Source organism: Cetorhinus maximus, chromosome 12 (genome assembly GCF_964194155.1).
Source record: "Cetorhinus maximus chromosome 12, sCetMax3.hap1.1, whole genome shotgun sequence".
Classification (NCBI taxonomy): Eukaryota; Metazoa; Chordata; class Chondrichthyes; order Lamniformes; family Cetorhinidae; genus Cetorhinus; species Cetorhinus maximus.
In genome coordinates this window covers 29,920,812-29,947,196 of record NC_135890.1, presented here as the reverse complement: position 1 = coordinate 29,947,196, position 26,385 = coordinate 29,920,812, and the positions used below count along the sequence as shown (strand labels likewise).

At 43.4% G+C, this 26,385-nt stretch overlaps 1 protein-coding gene across 2 annotated transcripts in view; it reads left to right on the top strand.

Moving 5' to 3' along the window:
* LOC144687340 (voltage-dependent calcium channel subunit alpha-2/delta-1-like) overlaps positions 1-26,385 on the top strand; it is a 693,974-nt gene that overhangs the window by 523,489 nt on the left and 144,100 nt on the right. For both annotated transcript variants that reach the window (XM_078553326.1, XM_078553325.1), the window contains 4 exons: positions 4,518-4,676; positions 7,241-7,345; positions 20,398-20,476; positions 20,626-20,675. In XM_078553326.1, the coding sequence (XP_078409452.1) occupies positions 4,518-4,676; positions 7,241-7,345; positions 20,398-20,476; positions 20,626-20,675 (393 nt within the window). The remainder of the gene's footprint in view (positions 1-4,517; positions 4,677-7,240; positions 7,346-20,397; positions 20,477-20,625; positions 20,676-26,385) is intronic.

Here is a 26,385-nt window from a genome sequence, read left to right as displayed (position 1 = left end):
GCATGAGTGCCTGGTATCAAGGAAGAAAGACTTCCATTCCTCCTGGTCCACAAGCAGAACTATGGAGGCATTTAATCTCCCCCAACACGGTCCTTGACTCCACTAAACTATTGGGTTTCCCGAGGCATCAAAAACCTGGCCAGCCAGGATTAAACCTGCAAAGCTTAGAATTTCTTTCTCGTTTAGGGGATGAGAATGTTGCTGGCTAGGTCAGTACTTATTGCCATCCCTAATTGCCCTTGAGAAGGTTATGGTGAGCCACCTTCTTGAACTACTGCAGTCCATCTGGTTCAGGTGTACCCACAGTGCTGTTAGGGAGGGAATGCCAGATTTTGACCCAGTGGCAATGAAAGAATGGCAGTATAGTTCCAAATTAGGGTGACTTGAAGGGTAATTTGCAGGTGGTATTCCCATGTACCTGCTGCCCCTGTCCTTCTAGCTGGTAGGGGTCAGGGAGGGTTGGAAGGTGCTGACAAAGGAGCCTTGGTGAACTGCTGTGATACATCTTATGGATGATACACACTGTTGCTGCTTGATGCCAATGGTGGAAGAAGTGAAGCTTTTAAGGTGGTGGATGGGGTGCCAATCAAGTGGGCTGCATTGTCCTAGGTGATGCTGAGTTTCTTCTTGTTTTTGGAGCTGCACTTCTGATCAGTTACTCATTGTAGAATTTCCAGCTTCTCACCAGCTGTTGAAGCCACAGTACTTATTTCACTGGTCCAGTTCAGTTACTGGTCAATTGTAACTTCCCGAATGTTGATAGTCAAGGATTCAGTGATTATAATGACATTGAATATCAAGGGGACATGGTTAGATTCTCTCTTGTTGGAGATGGTCATTGTTGGTACTTGTGTGGCACAAATGTTACTTGTCAGTTATCAGCCCAAGCCCGAATGTTGTCCAGGTTTTGTTGCACATGGACTGCTTAACGATCTGAGGGGCTGTGAATGGTACTGAACATTGTGCAATAATCAGCGACCTTATGATGGAGGGAATGCTGTTAATGAAGCAAAAGAAGATGGTTGGGTCTAGGATTGAGAGTAGACTGATGTTCTGGTAATTGGCCAGATTGGATTTGACCTGATTATTGTAGGCAGGACGAATCTGGGCATTTTTCCCACACTGTTGCATAAACATCAGTGTTGTAGCTGTACTGGAAAAGCTTGGCTCGGAGTGTGGCTAGTTTTGAAGCACACGTCTTCAGTACTGCAGCTGGGAAGTTGTCAGGGCCCACGGCCTATATCCTATGCTGTCAGAGGCTGCAAGCCTCATATGGTAAATTTTGCGTGGGGACGAATTAACTGCCCCCCCGACTCCAACCTAAAAGCCTGTTGGCATCTCACCTAACAGAAATCTGGCTGCGCTGCAGTGGTATTATACTGGGAGCTGCCTTAATTGGTTCCGAGTGGGACTTCTGCCTCCCATCGGGATCATGTTGAGATCAAAAAAGAGGAGGTGTTAGGCGTCTTGAAGAATATTAAGGTGGATAAGTCCCCAGGGCCAGATGGGATCTACCCCAGAGTACTGAGGGAGGCAAGGGAGGAGATTGCTGGGGCCTTGACAGAAATCTTTGTATCCTCACTGGCTACTGGTGAGGACCCAGAGGACTGGAGAATGGCCAATGTTGTTCAATTGTTTAAGAAGGGTAGCAGGGATAATCCAGGAAATTACAAGCCGGTGAGCCTTACATCAGTGGTTGGGAAATTATTGGAAATGATTCTTCGTGACAGGATTTACTACAATTTGGAAGCAAATGGGTGTAATAGTGAGAGGCAGCATGGTTTTGTGAAGGGGAGATTGTGTTTCACTAACTTGATCGAATTTTTCGTGGAAGTGACAAAGATGATCGACGATGGAAGGGCAGTGGATGTTTTATACATGGATTTCAGTAAGGCCTTTGACAAGGTCCCTCATGGCAGACTGGTACAGAAGGTAAAGCCGCATGGGATCAGAGGTGAGCTGGCAAGATGGATACAGTATTGGCTTGGTCATAGAAGACAGAGGGTAGCAGTGGAAGGGTGCTTTTCTGAATGGAGAGCTGTGACTAGTGGAGTTCCGCAGGGATCAGTGCTGGGACCTTTGCTTTTTGTAGTATACATAAATGATTTGGAGGAAAATGTAACTGGGCTAATTAGTAAGTTTGCAGACGACACTAAGGTTGGAGGAGTTGCAGATAGTGATAGCATTTTGGAAGGTCTAATACAGGCAGGAATTATACAGTAAATGGCAGAACCCTTAAGTGCATCGACGGGCAGAGGGATCTGGGTGTACAGGTTCACAGGTCACTGAAAGTGGCGACGCAGGTGGATAAGGTAGTCAGGAAGGCATATGGCATGCTTGCTTTCATTGGCAGGGGTATTGAGTATAAAAGCTGGGAAGTCATGCTGCAGCTGTATAGAACCTTGGTTAGGCCACACTTGGAATATTGCGTGCAATTCTGCTCGCCACATTACCAGAAGGATATTGAGGCATTGGAGAGGGTGCAGAGGAGGTTTGCCAGGATGCTGCCTGGTCTGGAGGTTATTAGCTATGAGGAAAGGTTGGAGAAACTTGGATTGTTCTCACTAGAGTGATGGAGATTGAGGGGGCGACTTGATAGAAGTTTACAAAATTATGAGTGGCATGGACAGAGTAGATAGTCAGAAGCTTTTTCCCAGGGTGGAAGAGTCAATTACTAGGGCACATAGATTTAAGGTGAGAGGAGAAAACTATAGAGGAGATGTGCGGGGCAAGTTTTTTACGCAGAGGGTAGTGAGTGTCTGGAATTTGCTGCCAGAGGAGGTGGTGGAAGCGGGTATGATAGTGGTGTTTAAGAGGCAGCTTGACAAATACGTGAATAGGATGGGAATAGAGGGATACGGACCCCGAAAGTGCAAAATGTTTTAGTTGACGGGCAATATGATCGGCGCAGGCTTGGAGGGCCGAAGGGCCTGTTCCTGTGCTGTACTTTTCTTTGTTCTTTTTTCTTTCTTCTTTGAAGTCCCGCATTAGAGAGCTGCCAGCCAATCTTTTTGGCTAGTAGCTCTGTGGCGCCAGCAGCGCCAGAAGGGAGTAGTGGCCACTGCTGGGACTACAGCAGTATCGAATAAGATGTCTCCTGCACTTGAGGTACACTCACCACCACCTTTTTGGGGATTTTGGGTGGGCCAGGCACCCCAGTGAGTGGGGGAGGGTAGTGGGAATAGAGTCAGAGAGGCTGTGGGGGTATCATCTTGCATGGGTAGGGGTTGCCCCTCTTTGGGCACAGAGAGGTATCCCCTATTTCTTGCTAGACAGCAGCTCACACAGTGAAAGCTGCCAGGCTGCTCGACTTGACCCCCACTGACCAAAAAATTGTGGTGGAGGTAGATTGAGGCCCTTAAGTGGCAGTTAATTGGCCACCAAGTGGTCTCAATAGGCCTAAGGGTGGGCGGGCTGCCTGATGCCTCACCTGGCCCCTGTGATATGGAGGACAGGCCCGGGGTCGGGGGGGGGTGGGGGGGAGCGGGTGGGAAGGTGGCAGGCTGGCTACCCACTTTATCTTGCGAGGGCAACATCCCCCCTCCCCCGTCTTCAAATATGTTGGGGTACGGGCCACGTGAAATTCAGTCCCACTGAAATGTTTAAATTGCAAACCTGCCTCCTGGGAGCAAATTGGCTGTTGCCCCACTTTCTGCCTCTGTTAAACCTGGAAAAAGACAGGTTGGTGTTGATTTTGAGATTCTTAAACTTCTTAACCTTTGACCCCACCCCAACCCATCTGCTAAGACCCTGCCCATTGTCATAGTTAAAAGTCATGATCTTTTCAATACTTGGACCCAAATTAATAGCCTGGAAATTTCTATTGGCAAATCATCATTAATAGATTCATGAAGATCCTTTGTCTATTATTTCAGCAGAGTAACAAATTAATTTTAAATAACTAATTGATGACATGCATTAAAATAATGGATAGAACAATAGCATACAAGCTCATTATGTGTTTATAAAATTATATAAAAACACTTGTGATTTTATATCGAGATTGGTGTGAGATGGTGTTTCATATGAAGGAGCTGTAAAAGCTGGATAGTATGTATGAGCTGTCATGGCTGTAAGCTGCTTTACCTCCCAAACTTCGCTCTTTGATCTCCTACAGTTATGGAGGTATGCTGCAGCATGGTTTCATGTCACCTGGCACCTTCAGGTACAGTGACTAAGTCAGCTTCAGCAGGGTTTCAACTGCACAACCTATCCAGCCCTTGTCGAACACCCCATACGCACACTTTCCAGCAAAGGTCATTGGACAGCAGTGAAGAAGTAGGGTTCAGGCCAGAGAGCTCACGAGAGTAGCTAGTCTACATGGAATGGCATCAGCTGGGATTAGTTCATCAGCACAAACTAGTGACTGAACCTGGGATTCCTATGTTCGTGGGCTGTGTAGCTTAGTCTGACACTGGGCAACTGCCGACTGGACCATTTGAGCGTGGGACCAAATTATTTAACCTATTTATCTAATGCTTTTTATTGAAACCCCTTTTTCTTTTACCATATTTCAGTTCAACAATCAAGCAAAATCTGTCAGCTGCTTCAGACATCTTGTGCAAGCCAATGTCCGGAATAAGAAGGTCCTCAAAGATGCGGTTAACCAAATACAGGCAAAAGGAATCACTGACTATAAAAAAGGGTTTACATTTGCTTTCGAGCAGTTGCTAAATGTAAGTAGCATCATTCCTGCTCCAAATGATTGTATGGATGACACCATATTGAATTTAGGTTTGAAATTATGCTAAATATTTAGCAGTCATATTCAGTTTTAAATCAATGGAATTAAATGCAAAGTATGCTAATAATTTCAAACTTAAGAAAAACAAGAAAATATCAATGTTACATATACCATCTGATCAGTGAGTAGCTAAAGGACAATTCAGTTTGTGTTCTGATAGATGCAGAAACCTAAAAACAAAATAAATTAAAATGTTCCTAATGAATGGGGGTTGTTTTGAGATTCAGCATCCCAGTGTCGTAGATTCGTAGAGTCATAGAGTGGAATTTTATTGTCCCCTGCCAGTGGGCTTGATGGCGGGGGCTTTGTTAAATCCAGGGTGTGGCCTACCTGCCGCCTTTCCACTCACCCCTGACCTGTCTCCCATTTTACGGGGGGCGGGGGTGGGGGAGTCGGGCCGTGCGGTTCCTGACCCCCCCTCCCCGCAGGCCTATTGAGGCCGCTTAAATGCCCCACCCCACTCCACCCCTGCTGCTCTTTTACCCACAGCAGGGGGAGGCCAGACCTGGCAGCTTTTATTGGGTGAGCTGGTATCGGGCAAGAAAGGCGGGGGACCAACCTTGGGGGTCCCCTGTGCCAATCAGAGCCACCACCCAACATGGGCATACCCCCACCCTGCTGAATGTTAGATGGTGGTGGGCCAGCTGGTATCAACAGGGATGCATTCCCCATCGACACTCTGGGTGGCAGGGCAGGAAACCCCGCCATTGAAAAATTCTGCCTATAGATTCGTAGAATCCTGCAGCACCTGAAGGAGGCCATTCGGCCCATCATGCCTGTGCAGGAACTATCCAATTAGCCTCACACCCCTACTCTTTCCCTATTGTCCTGTATATTTTTTCCCTTCAAGTATTTAACCAATTCTCTTTTGAAAGGTGTATTGAATATGCTTCAACTATCCTTTCTGGCAGTATATTTCAGATCACTACTGACTGTGAAAAAATGTTTTCTCATGTTGCCTCTGATGCTTTTTTCAGTCACTTTAAATCTGACCCTTCAGACCCTGGAAAGAGGTTTTCCTTATTTACATTCATGATTTTGAACATCCCTACCAAATCTCCCCTTAACCTTCACTGTTTGAAGGAGAACATCCCAGCTTCTCCATTGTCTCCAAGTTTCATGCCAGTGATTGTAATGTAAATATAGAGGTTTTATGCTGTCTTGTGAAAACTACCCATCACTACAAACGATTCGTATAGAATTGGAATCTATATATCAATTAACAGGCTGAGCAAAGTTAGTCCTCTTTCATTTTATATTTGCATATCAGCCTTTTTATACCAATGGAGTTAGGCTCCATTTATTTCCATTCAGCCACCTTGCTACGGAATAAAGAAGAGGATGTGAGATATTTAAAATGTGGAAAAAGATAAGAATGTCACTTCAATATTCACTTATGGTATCAGCACTTTTTGGAAAAATAACATTGCTTTTATGAAGTAGGGAATCCTGTTTAAATAGTTTACCATCATGTGTGTATGATGGTGCATTAACACCATAATTGTAGCATTGGTGCAAAGCAAAACCGCTTTACACATGTTACAGTTTCAATGTATATGGACTCTTTAAAAATAACAAAGGGAACAAAGATATTAGCATGCGGCAGAAGTGGAGTATTATTATCCATTAAGTATTCTTATGTACATATAGGGTTAAAAGTTGGTTAGACTCAGAGAAAATGATGCAAACTTGCTGTGATACACAACTGACCAAAATATAAACCTTTTGCCTGGTCATTTAATGGATAGGGGAGCCTGGCCATTCAACTCGGGTGCAATTGTGTTAGCATGGCAGTTTATTTTTTTAATCAACTGAGGGGCCTATAACTACTGGGTATCTGTAGTGTGTGATTGTTTCTGTTCACTTACCCATTTACTGTTGAATAAATCAGTTGGGAGTTTATAGCCTAAGCCACTGCCTAGTGAAATGTTGATTGTGATGCCTCCTGGAATTGAGAAAGATGGTATGAGGGCCTGTGATATAACCAGAGCCCTGGATTACAATATTGCGAGTTTTCTATTTGATTTCTGGGCTTACAACAAATTACTTAGATATTGGGCAGATAAAGATGTGATCCAGGCTGTTGAGAGCAAGGGGCTCACTAATAGGAGTGGTCTGAAACAGTAACCTTGAAGAATATTTGGAGTAAAAAAACCCTGAAATGTTTGGAAACCCACAAGCTTGAGAAGCTGAACTTAAAGACCAGACTCTCTAAAAATAGGTTGTTATTTTATCAAAACATGTCAGTGTGGAATACAATGTGGTTTAAGAAGCACCTTATGCATTTTAAAATGAAAGAAAGTGAATCAATATTAGAGTAATGTTCATAAAAGCAAAATACTGCAGATGCTAGAAATCTGAAATAAAAACAGTGTTGTCAAAATTCAGCAGGTCTGGCAGCATCAGTGGGGCGAGAGATACAGTTAACACTTTGAGTCCAATATGACTCTTCTTTGGAACTGTATTATATTAATGTTCCCTATTCTTTTATTGCAGTTCAATGTGTCCAGAGCTAATTGCAACAAGATAATTATGCTATTTACAGACGGTGGAGAAGAGAGAGCCCAGGAAATCTTTACAACGTACAACCAGGACAAAAAAGTCAGTACCCATTAAATTATTGGTTTTGATACAAAGATGCAATGCCAATACTAAAATTGATACTACAGATTTGGCATGAATAGAAATGATCTAAGTGAATTTGGCTCACATACAATCTACCGTAACCCAATAGAGGGCACATTTTGTCTTGTTTGCAGAAATCAACTTACTGGGACCTGATCCAGTCAAAGATTTTCTTTGGCCAAGAATTATTCAGCATAACTTAAAAATTTAATATGCCATGACAGACTTGCAGACGTAATAGTGTTGTAAACCTGGAAATGTAAATGCTTCCCTAGAGGTGAATAATTTTTCTTAATTAGAAAATGAAACAATGACTGGAGTCAGATTAATCTCTTTGCCAAAATTTTACAGTGTAATTCTTTGAATTATTGTAACAATACCTCTTCAATATTATAATGTAATGTCATGAATGCACTCATAAATCAAATGATATTGTTCAGAAAAACTTCCACCAAGAACAAAACTAAGGCAAGGCATCGTGGATACATTAGATGTTGATGTTAACATTCAATCTCCTTAAATGAAAACAGAAAATGCTGGAAAAACTCAGCAGGTCTGGCAACATCTGTGGAGAGAGAAACAGAGTTAACATGTCGAGTCCTTATGACTCTTCTTAGAAGAGCAGTACTTCTTCAAGGTAGGCATTCCTGGAAGAGGAGTGGCAGTGAATTAAACACTAAGATAAAAGCAAAATACTGCGGATGCTGGAAATCTGAAATAAAAACAGAAAATGCCGGAAAAATTCACCAGGCTTGGCAGCATCCGTGAAGAGGGAAACAGAGTTAACGTTTCAAGCCTGTATGACTCTTCTTCAATCTCCTTCTTTTGCTGATTCACAAAAACGTTTCCTGAGTAAGTACAAGACACTTATTGGTAGAGTATCCAGAACAGACTTTATTGAAATCTGGGGATTGTGACAGTGAGACAGTGATTGGCCTAACTATATAAAGAGAGAGCAGTTTTCTCGTTTCTGTATCCTTCGAGTACTGTGAAGAACTATTGAAAACCATTCTCCTTTATATTTTATATTTTGCTACATCAAAGGTACATATCACATATAAGACAAAAATTACTCTAGCCACCAACATTACACTTGAATCATTCATGGCTGATGCTACTGTTGTTACACATTTCCTTGCACAAACACTTTTCATATATAACAATTAGACTTTAGGGGAAGAAGACAAGTTGTTCTTTCCCCTCACAAAAGCCACCTGTTCACCTTGGAAAGTCAGCTCTATCTCTACAAAGAGACTTTGCTATAGTAATCCTTCATTGCCCAAGATGTCCAATATATAACTTTTCAGAATGTCCAACAGTTGGTAGAGCAAATTCTGGAATAAAGAAAAATCCATTTGTTGATGCCTCATTCTCCTAGCCTTTAAACAATCTCTCCATCAAAATTCCCCAGATTTTGTGGTTAAAACAGCTGTAAGATTATTAGCACTCACTTATTATAGAGTAAATTAAATAGCAACAACACCTTGTCCAGAGACTCATCATTGAAACACATGGAACATGTTAAGTTACTGTACTTACCAACTAGATACTCAAATAAACTTGCCAGAGAAAGGTAATCCTTATCCGTCCTAGTGTAAGTAGGTTTTCAACTGTGTGATAAGCCTTAATTACAACTGAACAAGCTCTCTGGCATTTAACAAATCTGGAGTCCTCTTCCTTCGAATTTTAATTATGGTTGGATAATTAAAAAGCTATAATATTTAAATGAAGAAATTGGTTTTTACTTTAACCTTGCCTCTTTATTTCTAACTCTCTTAATCCCATCTTTTTCTCCTTTCTTTATTTCACTTTCTGTACAAGATTTGACATTGAATTAAATATGCTAACTTATACTTCCTAGTTTGGACACTGCAGGGGTGAAATTGGTCTCTGTCAGCAGCATGAAAGGTGCTCATAGCAAATTTACAGCCTGCTATTTATGGCACCAGCTTTTACTTTCTATTGACTTGGAAAATATTGTCAAGATTCCTAATTTCACACAAAGTAAAAGTGACAGTGAGTCTAGGAAACATGTCTCCAGCAAGAGTTTGAACTATTGTTCTGCAAACTGTTGTGGAAAGAAGATTGGACACTGAAAAACCGGCTGTTGATTTGCTACAAGCCCATATTGCTGTGTTATTACTGACCAATTTCACCCCCTGGACGTTTCAGTAAGGATTCTGAAATCTGATTGATTAAGGAGATATCCAGCTACGTACCCTGTTCACACAGGTCCCCAGAGCTGCTGGAGCAGGCACTGTGCTGGTTTTGATTCCTAATTACTGCATATTCCTATGCAAAAACCCATGGAAAGCCTGTTGGTATTAGCTGTTACAAAATATTCCCTCTTGTCATTTTAAGATCATTGTGGCCATTTTCAGTTAAGTTTATGATGTTCTTGGGTTTTACTGATATTTCCTCGTGTTCAGGACCACCCTTATCGATGAGCTGTCATATTTTGAGGTTTGTTAATGAATTAATCTAGGAGAAACTTTGAATAATTGATTTTTAAATGTTGCTATTAAGTTAAATTAAATTTAACTCAACATTCAGCTTTTAGGAATGCGAATTCCAATTTAGACAAAACATCTGTGCTGAATATTGATGCTTGCTTGCCACATCAGCGTGAGAAAATGGAGGCTTGTTAAGGACATTCCAGTGAACATGCACACAAGCGAGTACATTTAGATGACTGGGTGATTGATTGGTGCAGCACGCTAGTCAGCCAAGAGATCTCTGTCATTTTGTGGCTCTGGCCGCACCTAAATTTGCCAGGCGAGTTGCAGACTGTCAGTCAGACACACCAAAGCAGCTTGTTGGATTGAAGACAGGACGGCCGCCAGCAATCTAGATTTCAATTGAGAGGAGTTGGGCCCCCAGGATGGCAGTAATCCAGATTAGTTTTGTGGGTCCTGAGGGTGCACTCTTGTTCCTCGAGGACCCTTAAAAATTATTCAACACTTTCGAGGTCTTGATGGAACTGACTGGAGCCGGCAGACAATCGATGTTCCAGCTATTTTTTATAGGGCACTTATTTCCATCCTTAAAGGGGACTCTCATTGAATCAGGCGGATGCTTTGGAGCTGTTGGTAGGCTCTTTTTATAATAGAACTGGCTGGGACCCCATTTTAAGGTCTTTACTGCCCCATTAATATGAGGTAAGGCTGGAGCTGGCTACCTGGAGCCCAATTGTTTTGACTCAAAAGAGTTACCTGGAGCCCAATTTACAGGTGCGCTAAAGTGTTTAATCAGCAACCAAAAGGGCCACAGAGACCAGTTTAGACCTTTTATCCAGTTTGATCTGGTAAGAAAGTCAGACACATGCACTGTCAGCTCCCTGCTTAAGTTGAACATTGGCTCGTTTCAGAGGGGGCGGGGCCCGCTCACCGACGTGTGAAATGACACGGGGTGACGTTGGGCGTGCGTCCCGACTTCACCCCCACGTCATTTGGATTTTCAGTTTGGCGGACGCACAGCCGAATCGGCTGCGCGCCCGCCGAACTGTCAAAGGCCTATTAAGGCCATTAAAAAACCAATTAACGTGGTTGATGGACCTGCCCATTCAACCTTAAAAAAACTTCACTTCCTTTTTAAAAACAAGATTAAACATGTTAAACAGATACACACTAAAATATTGCAGGTTTGGTGCTAGATTTATCAGGGTTATTAAGGTTGGCGGGCAGGCCAGGAGCTCAGGCGGGCTTCTGAAAGAACATGAAACCTCATCCACGGGCCGGGTGAGGTTTCATGAGGGTATTAAAATTTGTATGAAATCTCTAAATAAAAGAAATTGACATGTCCCAGCTCACATGTGACAGTGTCACATGAGGGGACATGTCCGTAATTTCTTTTCTCATCTTTATTTAATGTTTCAAACCTGAGCACACTCCCGGCTCAGGGAACCCGCCACCCCCGACCCGCACAGGGAGCGCATAGCGCTTCCTGGCGGACATCACGCAGGGCGGGCCTCTATTGGCTCGCCCACGTAAAATGGCGGCACGCTCCCAACCGGGGGTGCCAGTCGGGAACCTGCTCGCTCGTGCCTGCTCCCGCACAACCGCCCCCCCCGCAATGGGGGGAAGATCCTGCCCTCAGAAAATGTATGAAACCTGCTTTGATAACATTTTGTTGCAAGGAGTGTTACAAGAATGTTTTGTTACAGGGAGTTTTATAAAAAAAGGATTAAAATTCACTGTTAACATCATTTTGTCCCCTTGCACAGTTTATCACAGATAAATCAGCCCGCTAGTTTATAATTCACTTTGTCTCACTAGAGTGTTCATCAGCTCACCTTCTGCAACATTAGAAAGGAGTACATGAGGTCAAATGTGAAATGATCATATTCAGTTCACATAATATGAGATTTCATTTATCAATGGTTAAAGTGGAGAACCTCAGTGTTTTGCATGCTGCTCAGTCTCTCCGTCTCTAACACGCTGCGTAGGTCCTGTGTCCTTGGCATCTTGCTCAGCCTCTGGGTAACTGTTGTGCTACAACCTGAGGGTCATACTGTTGTATGCCTAGATATTGGGTAATAAACATGAACTCCTAATTTTAGAGGACCATGAGGCCTGCCCACGGTGCCCACTGACATTAAACCCAGGAGAAAATCTAGTGTAGACCTGGAATTTGTAATATTCCCTATGGAGCAAAATGTGATGTTATGCACACATTACCCAGTATTAACACATTGCCCTTGTGACTGTATTTACTCACATGCTCCCTTGCAATCTCCTGGACTTCAGAAAGACTCCAACAGATTGTGGTTTCAACTAGAAACTACAGACAGATTTATTAAAAGTAATAGATATGCGGTGGCAATGTACAATACAACACATTTATCCAAATCTCCTCAATGCAACTGGTGAAACCATTGCTTATTCCCTCATTAATGAGAAAATAAAAAAGTTTAGGACTGCAAAAGATTCTGTAGTGCAGCTACTCAAAAACTAATACCCCTCAATACCAGATCAGCCTCCATCACACAAAGAAAGTACTTGCGTTTATATAGCACCATTTGCAACCTTAGAACATCCTAAAACACTTTAAGCCAATGCAGTAGTTTTGAAGTGTGGTCACTATTGCAATGTAAGAAACATGGCAGCCAATTTGTGCATGGCAGGCTCCACAAAACAAATGTGCTAGTAAGCAGATAATCTGTTTATTGATGTTGTTTGAAGAAGAAATATTGGTCAGAATCCAAGGAGGACTCTCTTGTTCTTCTTCAAAATAGTGCCATGGGAACTTTTACAACCACCTGAGCAGACAGATGAGGCCTCTGTTTAACAGCCCAGGTAGAGGACAGCACCTCTAACAGTGCAGCACTCCCTCAGTATTGCACTGGAGTGTCAGTCTACATTCTGTACTCAAGCCTCTGGGATTGGGTTTGAACCTACAACATTCAATATAGAGGCATTGGGTGGAATCTTGTTGAGGCATTGGGGGTCCTGCCCGCCTGCTAGTTGGAGAGCCAGCAGGAGACCCACACTGCCTCTTTTCAGGTAGGCCCGCTGAACCACAAGCCAATCAGGCAATGGCGAATCCAGCTGCGGGCCTTCCCATGGAGTCAAGACCTTGGGACAGAAGTCTTGCCTACTGAGAGCTGCCGGCCAATCAGAGGCTGGCAGCTCTTGTGCTCAGCAATGCCTCTGGAGAGGCTGTGGCTGCTGCTGGAAGGACAGGCACTGAGTCCCAAGATCGTGGAGCAACCCAGGCCGCAGGTAAGTATTGTGGAGGGGGTGAATTTCATGGGGTGGGGTCATGGGGAGAGGGGTGCAGTGGGGTCAGCAGCAAAGACAAGGGGTGGCTCTCATCTGTCCCCCTCCCTCCCCGATGTCAATCCCCTCAATCAGGCACTGAGTGCCTTAGATCAAGGAATGCACCCCAACCACCGCCCCCCCACCTCCAAAAAAAACCCCCCCAACCACCAGCCTGGAAGGTAACAAGCTGGCTGTACAGTTTTACTGTCATGCTACATGTCATCAGGCCTGCTTCCCACTGGGCTAATTTCCCACTAATACCACTGGGCTAATACCAGCTGAGGCAGAACGAGGCCCTCAAGTGGACACTAATTGGCCAGAGTGGGAAGTTCAACCATGGGCCTTCCCGCCCAGAACTTAATACTTAATTCTGACAGAGGCAGGAAAATGGCAGGGTTCCAGTATGACACCGTCGCTCCAAATCACATACCCTTCCTGCCTCCAAGCTCACCACCAGCGAGAGCAGAAGATTCTACCTCAGGTTGCTGCCACTGAACAACTGCTGATACCTACACAAACATTTAGTTCTGTCAGACCCTTGGGGTCTCCAGCCCTTCTTTTGATGGTATCAGAGGAACTGATGCACTGGAGCAAGACTATCTAAAATATGCATTTCACCCCCCCCTTTAAAGTTCCAACAGGAACATAGAAAATAAAATGTATAAAACCAAAGCAAAATACTGCAGATGCTGGAAACCTGAAATGAAAACGGAAAATGCTGAAAATACCCAGCAGGCCAGGAAGCACCTGTGAAGGGAGAAACAGGTTTAATGTTTCAGCACAATGACCTTTTATCAGATGCTGCATGACCTACTGAGTATTTCCAGCATTTTCTGTTACTAAATCAAATGTATATTTCTCATACTTGCACAAGGCAATGAGGCATCCATAGGATTTAAAACATAGGAAATGTTACCTGACCAGGGTGTACATTTGTACTCCTTGAAATTGAGGATCTGGGAAAACATAAGTGCTTTCCATAGTGGGAACGGGTTGGCTTGTAACTGCCGAGCTCCAGGACGTTGTACCCCTGGGTGGTGGGGCACCCCAAAGATGCGCTGGGGCCCTTCACCCCACCAGAAGCCCACACATAAGGATTGCATGGCAATTGCCAGGGAAGTTCAAACTTCCATTGGGCAATTGCCCTGCACATCTGAAAGTATGATATAAATCATAAACTTAAGATGGTTCCGGCTGTCTTACAGTAATAGTTACCCACTAACCCTTCCCCCAAACACCCACAGGACCCACTGACTACCCTCCTAACCCCGCTCAGAACCTCCCAACTGCCCTTCCTATCACCCGACTACCCTCACTGACCGTCCATGAAACCCCTCAAATACCCCGACTACCCTCGCACAACAAGACTACACACTCACTTCCCCCCCTGCCCCACTGAGCACCACCCCGCCCGACTACCTGACCCCTCTGCCCACTGACCAATCCCCCACTGACCACCCAATCCCCTGACTACCCCTTGACCACCTGACCCCTGCATTGACCACCCCCTGAGCACCTGACCCCCTACTGACCACCACCCAACCACCTCAGCCCCCACTGACCACCCCGCGACCACCTGAACCCAACTGAGCACCCTCCACTGACCATCCCACTGAACACTTGATCCCCGCATCCAATCCACCCTCCTTCCCTCCCCCACGCCCGCCCCCACCTCCCCGCCCCGCCATTCTACCCGCTTACCTCACACACATACCTTCTCCCTGGCTTCTCAAAGTGGCTGGGCCTTGAAACTTATTTGCTTTATAGCAGCTAGTGCCATAAAAAAGGGGCCGGGCCTTTCTTACCTCTGATTTAGCGTCCCATGACTCAAGGCCTTGGTAACCCGCTGTACTGCACTGTTCTCGCCCAGCCTGAGTCGGAAGGTTGTGCGAGAAAGGAGCAGCTGGATTTCAAGGTAAAAAATTAGGAGTGGAGTGGCAGTCTGACTCTTATTCCCACTCCATGGAAGTTACAGCCCATTTATCCACTTACTTTCATGTTTTCATGAACTTACATCAAATACCAGACAACTGCCATTTGTCCATGTTTCCCAGCTCATTATCTTAATTTGGCCAATTTCACAACAAAGCAGTCTTAAGTACTTTCTAAAACAAAAACAGAATTACCTGGAAAAACTCAGCAGGTCTGGCTGCATCAGCGGAGAAGAAAAGAGTTGACGTTTCGAGTCCTCATGACCCTTCAACAGAACTGAGTAATATTAGGAAAGGGGTGAAATATAAGCTGGTTTAAGGTGGGGGGGGGTGGGGTGTGGATAAGTGGGGGGGTGGTGGGGGGGGGGGGTGGTTGTAGGGACAAGCAAGCAGTGATAGGAGCAGATAATCAAAAGATGTCACAGACAAAGGAACAAAGAGGTGTTGAAGGTGGTGATATTATCTAAGAGAATGTGCTAATTAAGAACATGTGCTAATTAGCACATTCGTTTAGATAATATCACCACCTTCAACATCTCTTTGTTCTTTTGTCTGTGACATCTTTTGATTATTCGCTCCTATCACTGCTTGCTTGTCCCTACAACCCCCCCTCCCTCTTCTCTCTCCCCGCCCCCCCCCCCCGACCCTCACCACCTCCCACTTCTCTTCAACACCCCCCCTCCCCACCTTAAACCAGCTTATATTTCACCCCTCTCCTAATATTACTCAGTTCTGTTGAAGGGTCATGAGGACTCGAAACGTCAACTCTTTTCTTCTCCGCCGATGCAGCCAGACCTGCTGAGTTTTTCCAGGTAATTCTGTTTTTGTTTTGGATTTCCAGCATCGGCAGTTTTTTGATTTTATCTAAGTACTTTTTAACTAGTTGGCTTAGGAATAATGGCTTGAAAGTGATATTTGAGCAATGCTGTGGAGCAAGACCTCGAGGAGGCCTGAGTAGCGAGCATTGTTTTTCAGTGTTAGCAAATAAACATCCTAGGAATGAACTCGCTTTTTTAATTCAATCAGCCAATTAGTTTATCTTAAACTGTCAACCATTGTGCTCTGATGCATGCATCCAACGCGATTCTGGAGGAGAAAGGAAACACAACGGCTTCTTTGATCTTTAAACGTCCCAGTGGAACTAAGTGGCTGCCTTTGTCCAAAATTAGCCAAGAGTCATTTAACTCTAGCAGCCCTTTCACTTCTATAAATTGCTGCGGCTATTCCCCGACATGAAGTTATGTTGTGTTTGTTCCTTTGTTGTGTGTATATACGATATCATTTGGACCTAGGCCCATTGTAAAAGTGAACATGAACTTACTAAACTGGCAGCCGAAGACTTTTCCAGTAATTGAATGCTTCAGAGAATCTTGTGTGACACAGCTTGTTTTAGGCCTGTTAGTGACTGGAAGCTTCATGTGGTCTTTGCCCTTGATATTAGATGTGAAGAAAAACACAATGCCACATGGCCACTTTTACTGTAACCTTAGACTGAGAGCCAGCAGTCCTATATTAGCATCATTCTTGGAAACACTCAGCAGGTCTGGCAGCATCTGGGGAGAGAGAGACAGAGTTAATATTTCAGATCAATGATCTTTCATCAGAATTTGGAAAACTTACAAATCTAATAGGTTTTAAGCAAGTGCAGGAGGAGAGAATAAATGAAGAACAATAGGGAAGTTCTGTGACAGGATGAAAGAGGGGAGACATTCAATGGAAAAGGAGTTGGTGCTGTAGTGCCAAAGGGAGTGGTAATGGAGCATGTAAAGAAACAAAAGATGTGTCCAGAGGAGGTGTGAATGAGAGAATGAAAGCAAAATCAAAGAAAAAACGAGAGCAAAACTGAAACTTGCAAAGATAACAGAAACAAAATTGAGGCCGATTATGGTCTGAAATTGTTGAACTCAGTTTTGAGTCTAGAAGGCCGTGAAATGCCTAAACACGAGACAGTCCTGCTGAGTGGAGACCAGAGCTCCAGTTCAGATACCAAACTAAAAGCAAAATACTGCAGATGCTGAAGTTCCAAAATTCTTTGGAGAAGAGTCGTATTTGACTTGAAACGTTAACTGTTTCCTTCTCCACAGATGCTACCAGATGTGCCAAGTTTTTCCAGCACTTCTTGTTTTTATGTTTGGTTTAGATGTCTGGATTGACATCCACTCTGGATGGTGTGGGTGATCCCCCCTCATTGTATTGTGGGTTGTGAAAGCCCGCAAAATCCTTCCTTCATATAGGACTTACCATCCTGTTGGCTCGTATAAAGCTGCTTACAACCATGGGGGATACGTTCATTTTGGAAGAGGTACAAGCCAGTGATGGTGACAAGGACAAGGGCGTTTGAGGTGCAGCAATCAGTATTGGGGCTAAGCTTAAAAATCTGAGAGTCATCCGTGTTGTGACTCATCCTCTTTCAACGCATCAATTTGAAAACCTTGGTCCTAATTCACAGCCTGACCCCTTCATATCTCTACAATCTTCTTCAGCCCTATACGCCTGCACATACCACCCAGTCGCTTGACTCTGCCTTCTTTGCATCCTCTTCCTCTCTCTGCTCCACCTTAAACTGCAAAGGGTTTCCCTAGCTCCACCTCACACTCTGGAATACTCTGCATCAACACTCTGTCATGTAATCTTTCTGCCTGTGGAATATTCTGCTTTCTTTGAAGGGACTTAGTGGCATTGATCGAACATTTATGTTCTGGTGTGTATTTCAGATAACTTCAGGCATTGTCAACCGTGATAAAATGTATTCCTGGAGGTTTCAGCACATGACTTTCTCCCACACCCCAGCCATTAGTCGGCCAACACATCCATCCTTGTGATGCATTGCCTTCCTTTTCTTTTATTATTCATTCACGCGATGTGGGCTTCGCTGGCTGGGCCAGCATTTATTGCCCATTCCTAGTTGCCCTTGAGAAGGTGGTGGTGAGCTGCCTTCTTGAACTGCTGCAGTCCAAGTGGTGTAGGTACACCCACAGTGCAGTTAGGGAGGGAGTTCCAGGATTTTGACCCAGCAACAGTGAAGGAACAGCAACATATTTCCAAGTCAGGATGGTGAGTGACTTGGAGGGGAACTTCCAGGTGGGGTGTTCCCATCTATCTGCTGCCCTTGTCCTTCTAGATGGTAGTGGTCATGGGTTTGAAAGGTACTGTCTAAGGAGCCTTGGTGAATTTCTGCAGTGCATCTTGTAGATGGTACACACTGCTGCTACTGTGCGTCCTGTACCAATTGGAAAGCAAAAAGACTCATTATCCAATTGTATGATGCTTGGCTGTCAGCCAAACAGCCTTTTTTCCCACTTTCAATATTTTAATATTTGGTAAAGAGAAATATTCAAAGGAAATTACAAAAAAAACCTATCATTTTAATTTCCCAATGATTTTTCTCATGCTGTTGGCACCAATGTGATCAACACTAGCCAAAATCCACCCCACACTGTTGGCACCAATCTGATCCACACCAGCCATCCAGCCAACTGAGCAAATTAGCCCCACAAGGAGTCCAAGCTACAGTGGCAACTTACACTTTTACAAACATGTTGTAGCCTGGAGTTATGGATAATGATAGTAGAGGCTCTAATTTCTTTCCATCACATGGCTGACCAGGAATCTCTCTCAACCTTACTGCCTGCCATTGGCATATGTTGGAAGCATTTGCAGATTGATACTCGATCTGTTTGGCCAAGTTGTGAATGCACCTTTCTTGCCCATCAAGTCCTGGCAGGTGCATAACAAGATTTTATAGGAGGAAAGAAAGTATGTGCATTTATACAGCACCTTTCATGACTTCAGGAGATCCTTGCAGCCAAGTAAGTGGTTTTGAAGTGCAGGCACTATTGTAATGTAAGGACAAGTGGCAGCCAATTTGTGCACAGCAAGGTTCCACAAACAGCAATTAGCCTAATGATCACAAAATCTGTTTTAGTGATGTTGTTGAGATCAGATTATTCTTCAAACCATAATCCAAGACAAAATTAATTATCACGTGGAAAATCCCGGATCCAACATGGGATTTGTGAAAGGCAAATCATGTGTAACAAACTTGATTGAACGCGTTGGTTACTTGGAGATTGATGAGGATAGTCCAGTTTATGTTGTAAATATGGATTTTCAGAAGATCTTTGATAAAGTGCCATATAACAGGCTTCTAAGCAGGATTGAAGCCCATGGGCTTAAAGTGACACTGACAGCATGGATACCAAATTGACTATGAGACAAAATTCAGAGTAGTAATAAGCAGTTGTTTGTCAGTTGTATACAGTGGTGTTCCCTAGGGATCAGTTTTGAGACTATTGATCTTTTTGATATATATTAATGACCTGGTCTTGGTTATACAGGATATAATTTCAAAGTTTGTGGATGCCACATAACTTAGAAGTGTAGTTAACAAGGAGGAGGGCTGTGGCTGACTTTGCCCATTTCACCAGTGGTAGACTGATGACATGGGCAAGAATTTGGTAGATGAAATTTAATGTAGAGAAGTATGAAATGGTGAATTTTAGAAAGAATAACGAGGATAGGCAATATAAACTAAAAGATATAATTTTAAAGGAGCAAGAGCAGAGGCCTGGAGATCACATACACAAATCTTTGAAAGTGGCATGACATGTCGATATGGCATTCAAAAGAAAACATATGGACCCTGGATTTTATAAATAGAGTACAAAAGCAAATAAGTGATGCGAACCCATTGTAGATCATTGGCTAGGCTTTAGCTGGAGTATTGTGTCCAATTCTGAACACCACACTTTGAAGAGGAGATTTACTAGAATTAGACCAGAGATGAGGGCTTTCAGTTAGGTGGAAAGACTGGAGAAGCTGGGCTTGTTCTCCCTAGAGCCTAGTACATTAAGGGGAGGTTTACTAGAGATGTTTAAAATTATGAGGGGCTTTTACAGAGATAGGAAGAGATTGTTTCCACTGGCATGAGAGTCGATAAGCAGTGGACACACATTTAAATAATTGCCAATTGAACCTTCAAGGAAATGAGGACAATTATTTAATGCAATGAGTTGTTATGATCTGGAATACAATGCCTGCAAAGATGTTGGCAGCAGATCAGTGTTAACTTTGAAGAAGAAATTTAATATAAACTTAAAAAGGAGAACAATTGAAGGACTATGGGGAATCATTGGTGAGTGGGACTAATTAGACAGCTTTTTCTATGAGTTGGTACAGGCATGATGGGACATATAGCCTCCTTCTGTACTGTTAGATTCTGAGATTCTATAATATAACTACAGTATTACACTACACATACAGCAGGATAATGCAAGATGTGTTAATAGCTCAATGAAGATTTCCTCACTTACTAAATAGCCATCATTTTTCATTTTAGGTGCGAGTATTCACCTTTTCAGTTGGTCAGCATAACTATGATAAAGGACCACTACAGTGGATGGCCTGCGCCAACAAAGGTACTTGATGACCTGTCCTTCAGGGTCACACTTGAGTGATGATATATTTAAAGAAAAGTTGTCTGTTTTTAATTGTTCCACCTCCACATTTTCAATTTACAGTAAATGATTCTGAACACATTGTTAAATATTTTCTTTTAATATTTCAGGCTACTTTTTTGAAATTCCCTCCATTGGAGCAATACGTATTAACACACAGGTAATAATATTATTTTTTAACTTACTAGATTGAGCAAATCAATTTGCCAAATATCCTTGTGTATACTATGGATTTAAAAAAAGTTTGAGGAACAGATTGGGTAATGGATGATTTGTAGGCAAATGCTTGGAAATTTAAAATTGTTTCTGTGGTAAAGATCTCAAATAATATGCGATTTGGTCTGAGACATTTTACTGCATTAAAAGCTGTTCATTATGCCGATAGTTTGCCTTTAGTTTGCCTGTTGACATCAGACTAATAAATTTTAAGAGATTTTTGCCACAAAATTCGGTTGAGTGGCCCTCATATTTTCGGTGCTATTGGTACCAAAATGACACTTTGGTACCAAAATGCCATCTGTGCCACACTCGCCTATATGTGGCGTGGGCTGTGCCAATGCCATCTTGAGTAGGTCGTTAGTGCGGGTGTTGGGAATGTGTGCTGGAAGTTATGCCAGGTAGGCAGATGATGACATCAGTCACTGTTGATTTGAGTCTAACAGTGTCATTTTCCACCTCAATGCTCCAGCTAAGTTCTCCTAAACCCACGCAGTTGGGCATGTGTTCAGCAACAGGAGGGACAGCCCCACCAGCTCTGTTTAAATGGATCATCAATCAATTCTTGTTAGGTTCTGATTGATTTCTATTGATTGTTGCTGAGTTCCTACAAGTGTTTGGAGGTTCATACTGCTATTTAAAGTTGCTGAAGTTTACAGGGAGTGGCATGGCAAGTGACAAAGTCCTCAGTTGTAACTTCAAGGGTTCAACGCAGACTACTTGTTTCCCATCTTAGGTGCGATAGGTTTGATCTCCTTTGGCCTGCAGGGGGGGAACAAGCAGAGGTGACCCAGAGGAGGACAAGCTGCTCAGCAAGGGAGGAGGAGGAGGAAAAAAGAGAAATAAACACTTGCATTTATATAATGCTTTTTCATGACCACAGGGCCCCCCAAAGCACTTCACAGCCAAACAAGTCCATTTGAAATGTAGTTACTGCTGTAATGTAGGAAATGTGACAGCCATTTTTCACACAACAAGCTCCTACAACAGCAATGTGACCAGATAATCTGTTTTTGTCATGTTGAGTGAGGGATAAATATTGGCTAAGACAGTGCTCTCCTTCAAAATAGTGCCATGGAATCTTTTACATTCACATGAAAGGGCAGAGGGGACTTTGGTTTAACATCTCATCCAAAAGACGGCATCTCTGACAGTGCTGCACTCCCTCAGTGCTGCACTGATGTTTCCACATTGATTTTTGTGCCCAAGACCTGGAGTGGGTCTTGAACCCACAACCTTCTGACTCAGAGACAAAAGTGCTACCAAGTCAGCCACATCTGAGGAGGGAAAGAGAGCATGGAGCAGGAGATGTTATCCATCCAGCATCTTCAGGGCTCATTGCTCCAATATTAAATGCAGCAAGGAACTGTGTGTGCAACATCTCTGTTTTACTCACAAGGTGCTCACTGAAACCTGTCGCTTGTAGCAGGTGAACTGCAGCCTCAGGGCAGGGTAAGGACGGTTCTGTCAGTGGCTGTGCAGGTGACCGAGGCCATGAATTTATTTTGCCTCAGGTTCCTTCCAGGCTGGAGCATGCAATATTCCCAACATCTCCCAGTTTGCCATTCCCTGTTGCATGAGAAAGCCACCGAAGCTCTGTATACAGAAGGAACTAAATACGTTTCAATCCTCTTTTGCCAGAGTGAAACGGGTGGAGTGAGCACGTGTCTCACCAGAATAGCAGGATTCACATAATTTTGCTGGCGCTGGATGTAAATTCTGAGAATCTGCTATAGCATTGTTTATAGTAACTTATATTATAAGGACAGTTGCATTTTACCATGCAAGAAACAATAGATTACCTGCACCATAGCAGCAGAACAGTGATCGCAAGTGTCAGAGCAAGTGATAGTGCTTCTGTATCATCAGTTTCTTCTTCCTTGACTATTTGCTCCTTCACCACTGTCTAGCTAAGTGGCAGTTTTTATGTATCTGAAAGGAGAAAGGCACAAGGGTAGGGTTGTGGTGAGGAGAGTGGGGCAAAAGAAGAGATGCATGCATACACCATCTGCAGCTTGCAAATCGGAAGTGGTTGTAGGATGGGGGCAAGTGGGATGTGAGGAGGAGGATTTGATATGAGCAAACATGGCCTCATTCATGACTACTACAATAATGGCCAGCACCACCTCCTCTATATCTCCCCAAGTCATTCGCCATCCTAACTTGGAAATATATCACCATTCCTTCACTGTCACTGGGTCAAAATCCTAGAACACCCTCCCTAACAGCACTGTGGGTGTACCTACACCACATGGACTGCAGTGGTTCAAGAAGGCAGCTCACCAATTCCTTCTCAAGGTAAATTAGGAATGGGTAATAAAGGCTGGCCCAGCCAGTGACGCCCACATCCCGTGAATGAATTTTAAAAAACGGATGAGGACAGGCAGTGATGCCTGTCCCCACTGTTTGGGTGCTGCTGCCTGCAATTGTGTGCCATCATAACTTGCAAGAGAGAGGGAAGTGTGTCAGTATGTGCAATGCATTCTAATTAGGTCATGGTTCAATAACTGACAATGGATCCAAGCTGCAGAATGGTGGTGTGATGCTTAAATCAGTGCTAAGTATGTGCAGGTGAGGTGGCACTATGAATGCGAGGTATGCAGCATGGTTGATAGAGATCGTTGGTGGGTGAGTTACGTCATTATTCAGCACAGTCCCTGCTCGGACACTTTCCTCTGCTAACGTCCAGCACCTGCTGCAGCTAGATACGCCTTTTTAAGAGGTACAGGCTGACTTTTAGTAGTCGAGGCTAGCTTTAAGTGGTGTTAGCCTTGCATGACCATTGGCCCTCCTGAAGCCTCACATGTTGCATGCTTCAGAAGGAACAGGCAGGGGTTAATTGCACATAGCGATCCCTGCGCATGTTTTTGATGCTATCCAATTGTGTCCCTACGGTATCACGATAGACATGTTCCCGCTCAGACCCTTCTATCTTTGTTATTTATAAAGAAAGACATTATTTCAAAATTCAGACTACAGTGCACGTACTGGAGTTCAGGCACATTCAGTTGAAATACATTACCCTTTCACCTCTGTGACCTCAGCTTCAATCAGCTCGATTGCTGGGAAGAAGCTCCTCCCTGACATGTCCAAGGTCCAAAGTGAAAGTTTGGTCAATCTAAATCCACTTTCTCGGGCTCAAACCCACTGCTCAATGTTGTGAAAAGTTTTGCATTAATTAACATTCTTTCAGAAAGGTCACCAAGAGGCTGGTTTGGGATTTTTTTTTTAAACAGAAGGTTACAATACTTCGGGTTAGAGTGGAGGGATTTTCATTTCAATCTGTATTAGACTTGGGAGATATTGATGGCTTGGGTCAGTAAATGGACAAATAAAGTTCATACCAATAACCAAGATCCCTGATATCGGCATACATACTTTGGTATATAAACATTTCGAGACATCGCTGGGACACTTTCGAGGACTCACCAACACACATGCATATTTATGTCACTTCTTTTTACAAAGTGTGAGGATTTAGCATCTAACTGACCTGAGGAGGCAGGGAGATAGATTTTTGTGGCATTAAAGATTAAAGAAAGCTGCACCATAGCAGGCAGAATAGTATATTATGTGTTCTGTGGTAAAATGCTTCTGCACTTATTACTGTATCCTCTGATTTTCTATAAGCCATGCATTTGCTGCATCTTGTGCCTAGTGTGTGCCACCTGTGTCACACCTCAAATGTCATAGTTCACCTGAGCAATCATATTAAAACAATATTATGGAAACTTGTCATTTTCTGTTAATAATTTACCTTTGATAAACTAGGTTCTCAGCAAGCGTTCCATTTTAACAGGTAAACATTACAATTGCCCTTAAGATCCCAACAGCCCCAGATCAACATTGTAAAGAAAACTAATTATAATACATTATGTAAACTACATTAAAGCAGTGTGTTCTGTTGCTGCACTCCAGACAACATACTTTATCATCACTGAAAAAAGACATGTTGAAACTTTTCGTCTTGCACTCATCAGGACATTCGCACAAATACCAAATGTAAAGGGAACAACAATTTATACTTCATGAGAAGAGAGTGCTGATTGGTTGGCAAATGGGCTCTGATTGGTAGAGGCGTTGAAATAGAGAATGCACCAGTTAACTGATGACTGACAGTTAACTGCCAAGGGGGTTCTCTATTACCGTCTACCATAAGCCTACCTTCAATGGTCCATATACACGTTGGGATTCCTATAGTACCACACACTATAAGATTGGCCTTATCGGCAACCTCGTAAATAGGGCCCAAGACATTTAGTCACCATGCAAGCTTGATGCTGAAATAGAGCACATCAAAGCTTTCCTGGGAATAATGGCTACCCTGATCAGATCATTGCTCGCTGTATATCGCGCAAGTTCATGAATGTGCCTAAGGCCGCCACCCTCGGTCCTGGAAAGTGCCCAGTCTACCTCAGATTACCCTGAAAGGGTAAGGTATCTCAAAAATTTGAGCAACAGGTGAAGCTAGCCGTTTCACGCTGCTACTATGCAGTAGCAACACGAGTGGTATTTGCCACTAACAGAATGTTGCCATCAAGCCAAAAAGACACTCTGCCTTTCACACAAATGAGTAATGTGGTATATGAATTTCAATGGCAGTTTGATGCTAGGTATGTGGGAGGTACATCTCAAAGACTAGTGGATCACATCAAACAGCATTCCCTTCGATTGTTCTCAGCAGGCAAGGTACTGACCGTACTCAACCAGCCCATGTTTGCAAAACTCACAACACAGTGTCCAACATGAGATCTGATTCCACGAGTGGACAACATTTGCTAAACAATCCTGAGTATGCTAAGAATTACGCAGGCAACGAATTTAAGATTATCAGCCAGGCTCACAGATTGGCACACTTACATGTGCCAGAAGCTCGTATATTAATACACAGGGCCCTGTTCTTTGCAGACAGAAAGTGCATGTACACACATTGCACCTGTTTCAACTGAACAAAATAGGTGACAGCCATTTTCTGGTTCATTCCCCAGGGCAATGCCTTGACCAATCGAAGTCAACCTGCCTGGTTTGACTTTAAAGAAAGCTTAGCAGTTAACTGTCAGTCATCAGTTAACTGGTGCATTCTCCATGGCAATGCCTCTACCAATCAGAGTCCAGTTGCCAACCTATTAGCACTCTCATGAAGTATAAATTGTTGTTCCCTTTACATTTGGTATTCTTGTGAATGTCCTGATAAGTGCAAGATGAAAAACTTCAATATGTGTCGTTTTACAGTGATTCTCAAGTTCTGAACTACCAAATGACTATTTGTATACCCAGCACACTTTAATAAACATGCCATATACAATGTTGGTACTTAAGACCATAAGACCATAAGACATAGGAGCAGAAATTAGGCCATTCGGCCCATCGAGTCTGCTCCACCATTCAATGATGGCTGATAAATTTCTCAACCCCATTATCCCGCCTTCTCCCCGTAACCTTTGATCCCCTTACCAATCAAGAACCTATCTATCTCGGTCTTAAATACACTCAATGACCTCCACAGCCTTCTGTGGCAATGAATTCAATAGATTCATCACTCTCTGGCTAAAGAAGTTTCTCCTCATCTCTGTTCTAAAAGGTCTTCCCTTTACTCTGAGGCTATGGCCTCGTGTCCTATTCTCTCCTACTAATGTAAACATCTTCCCCACGTC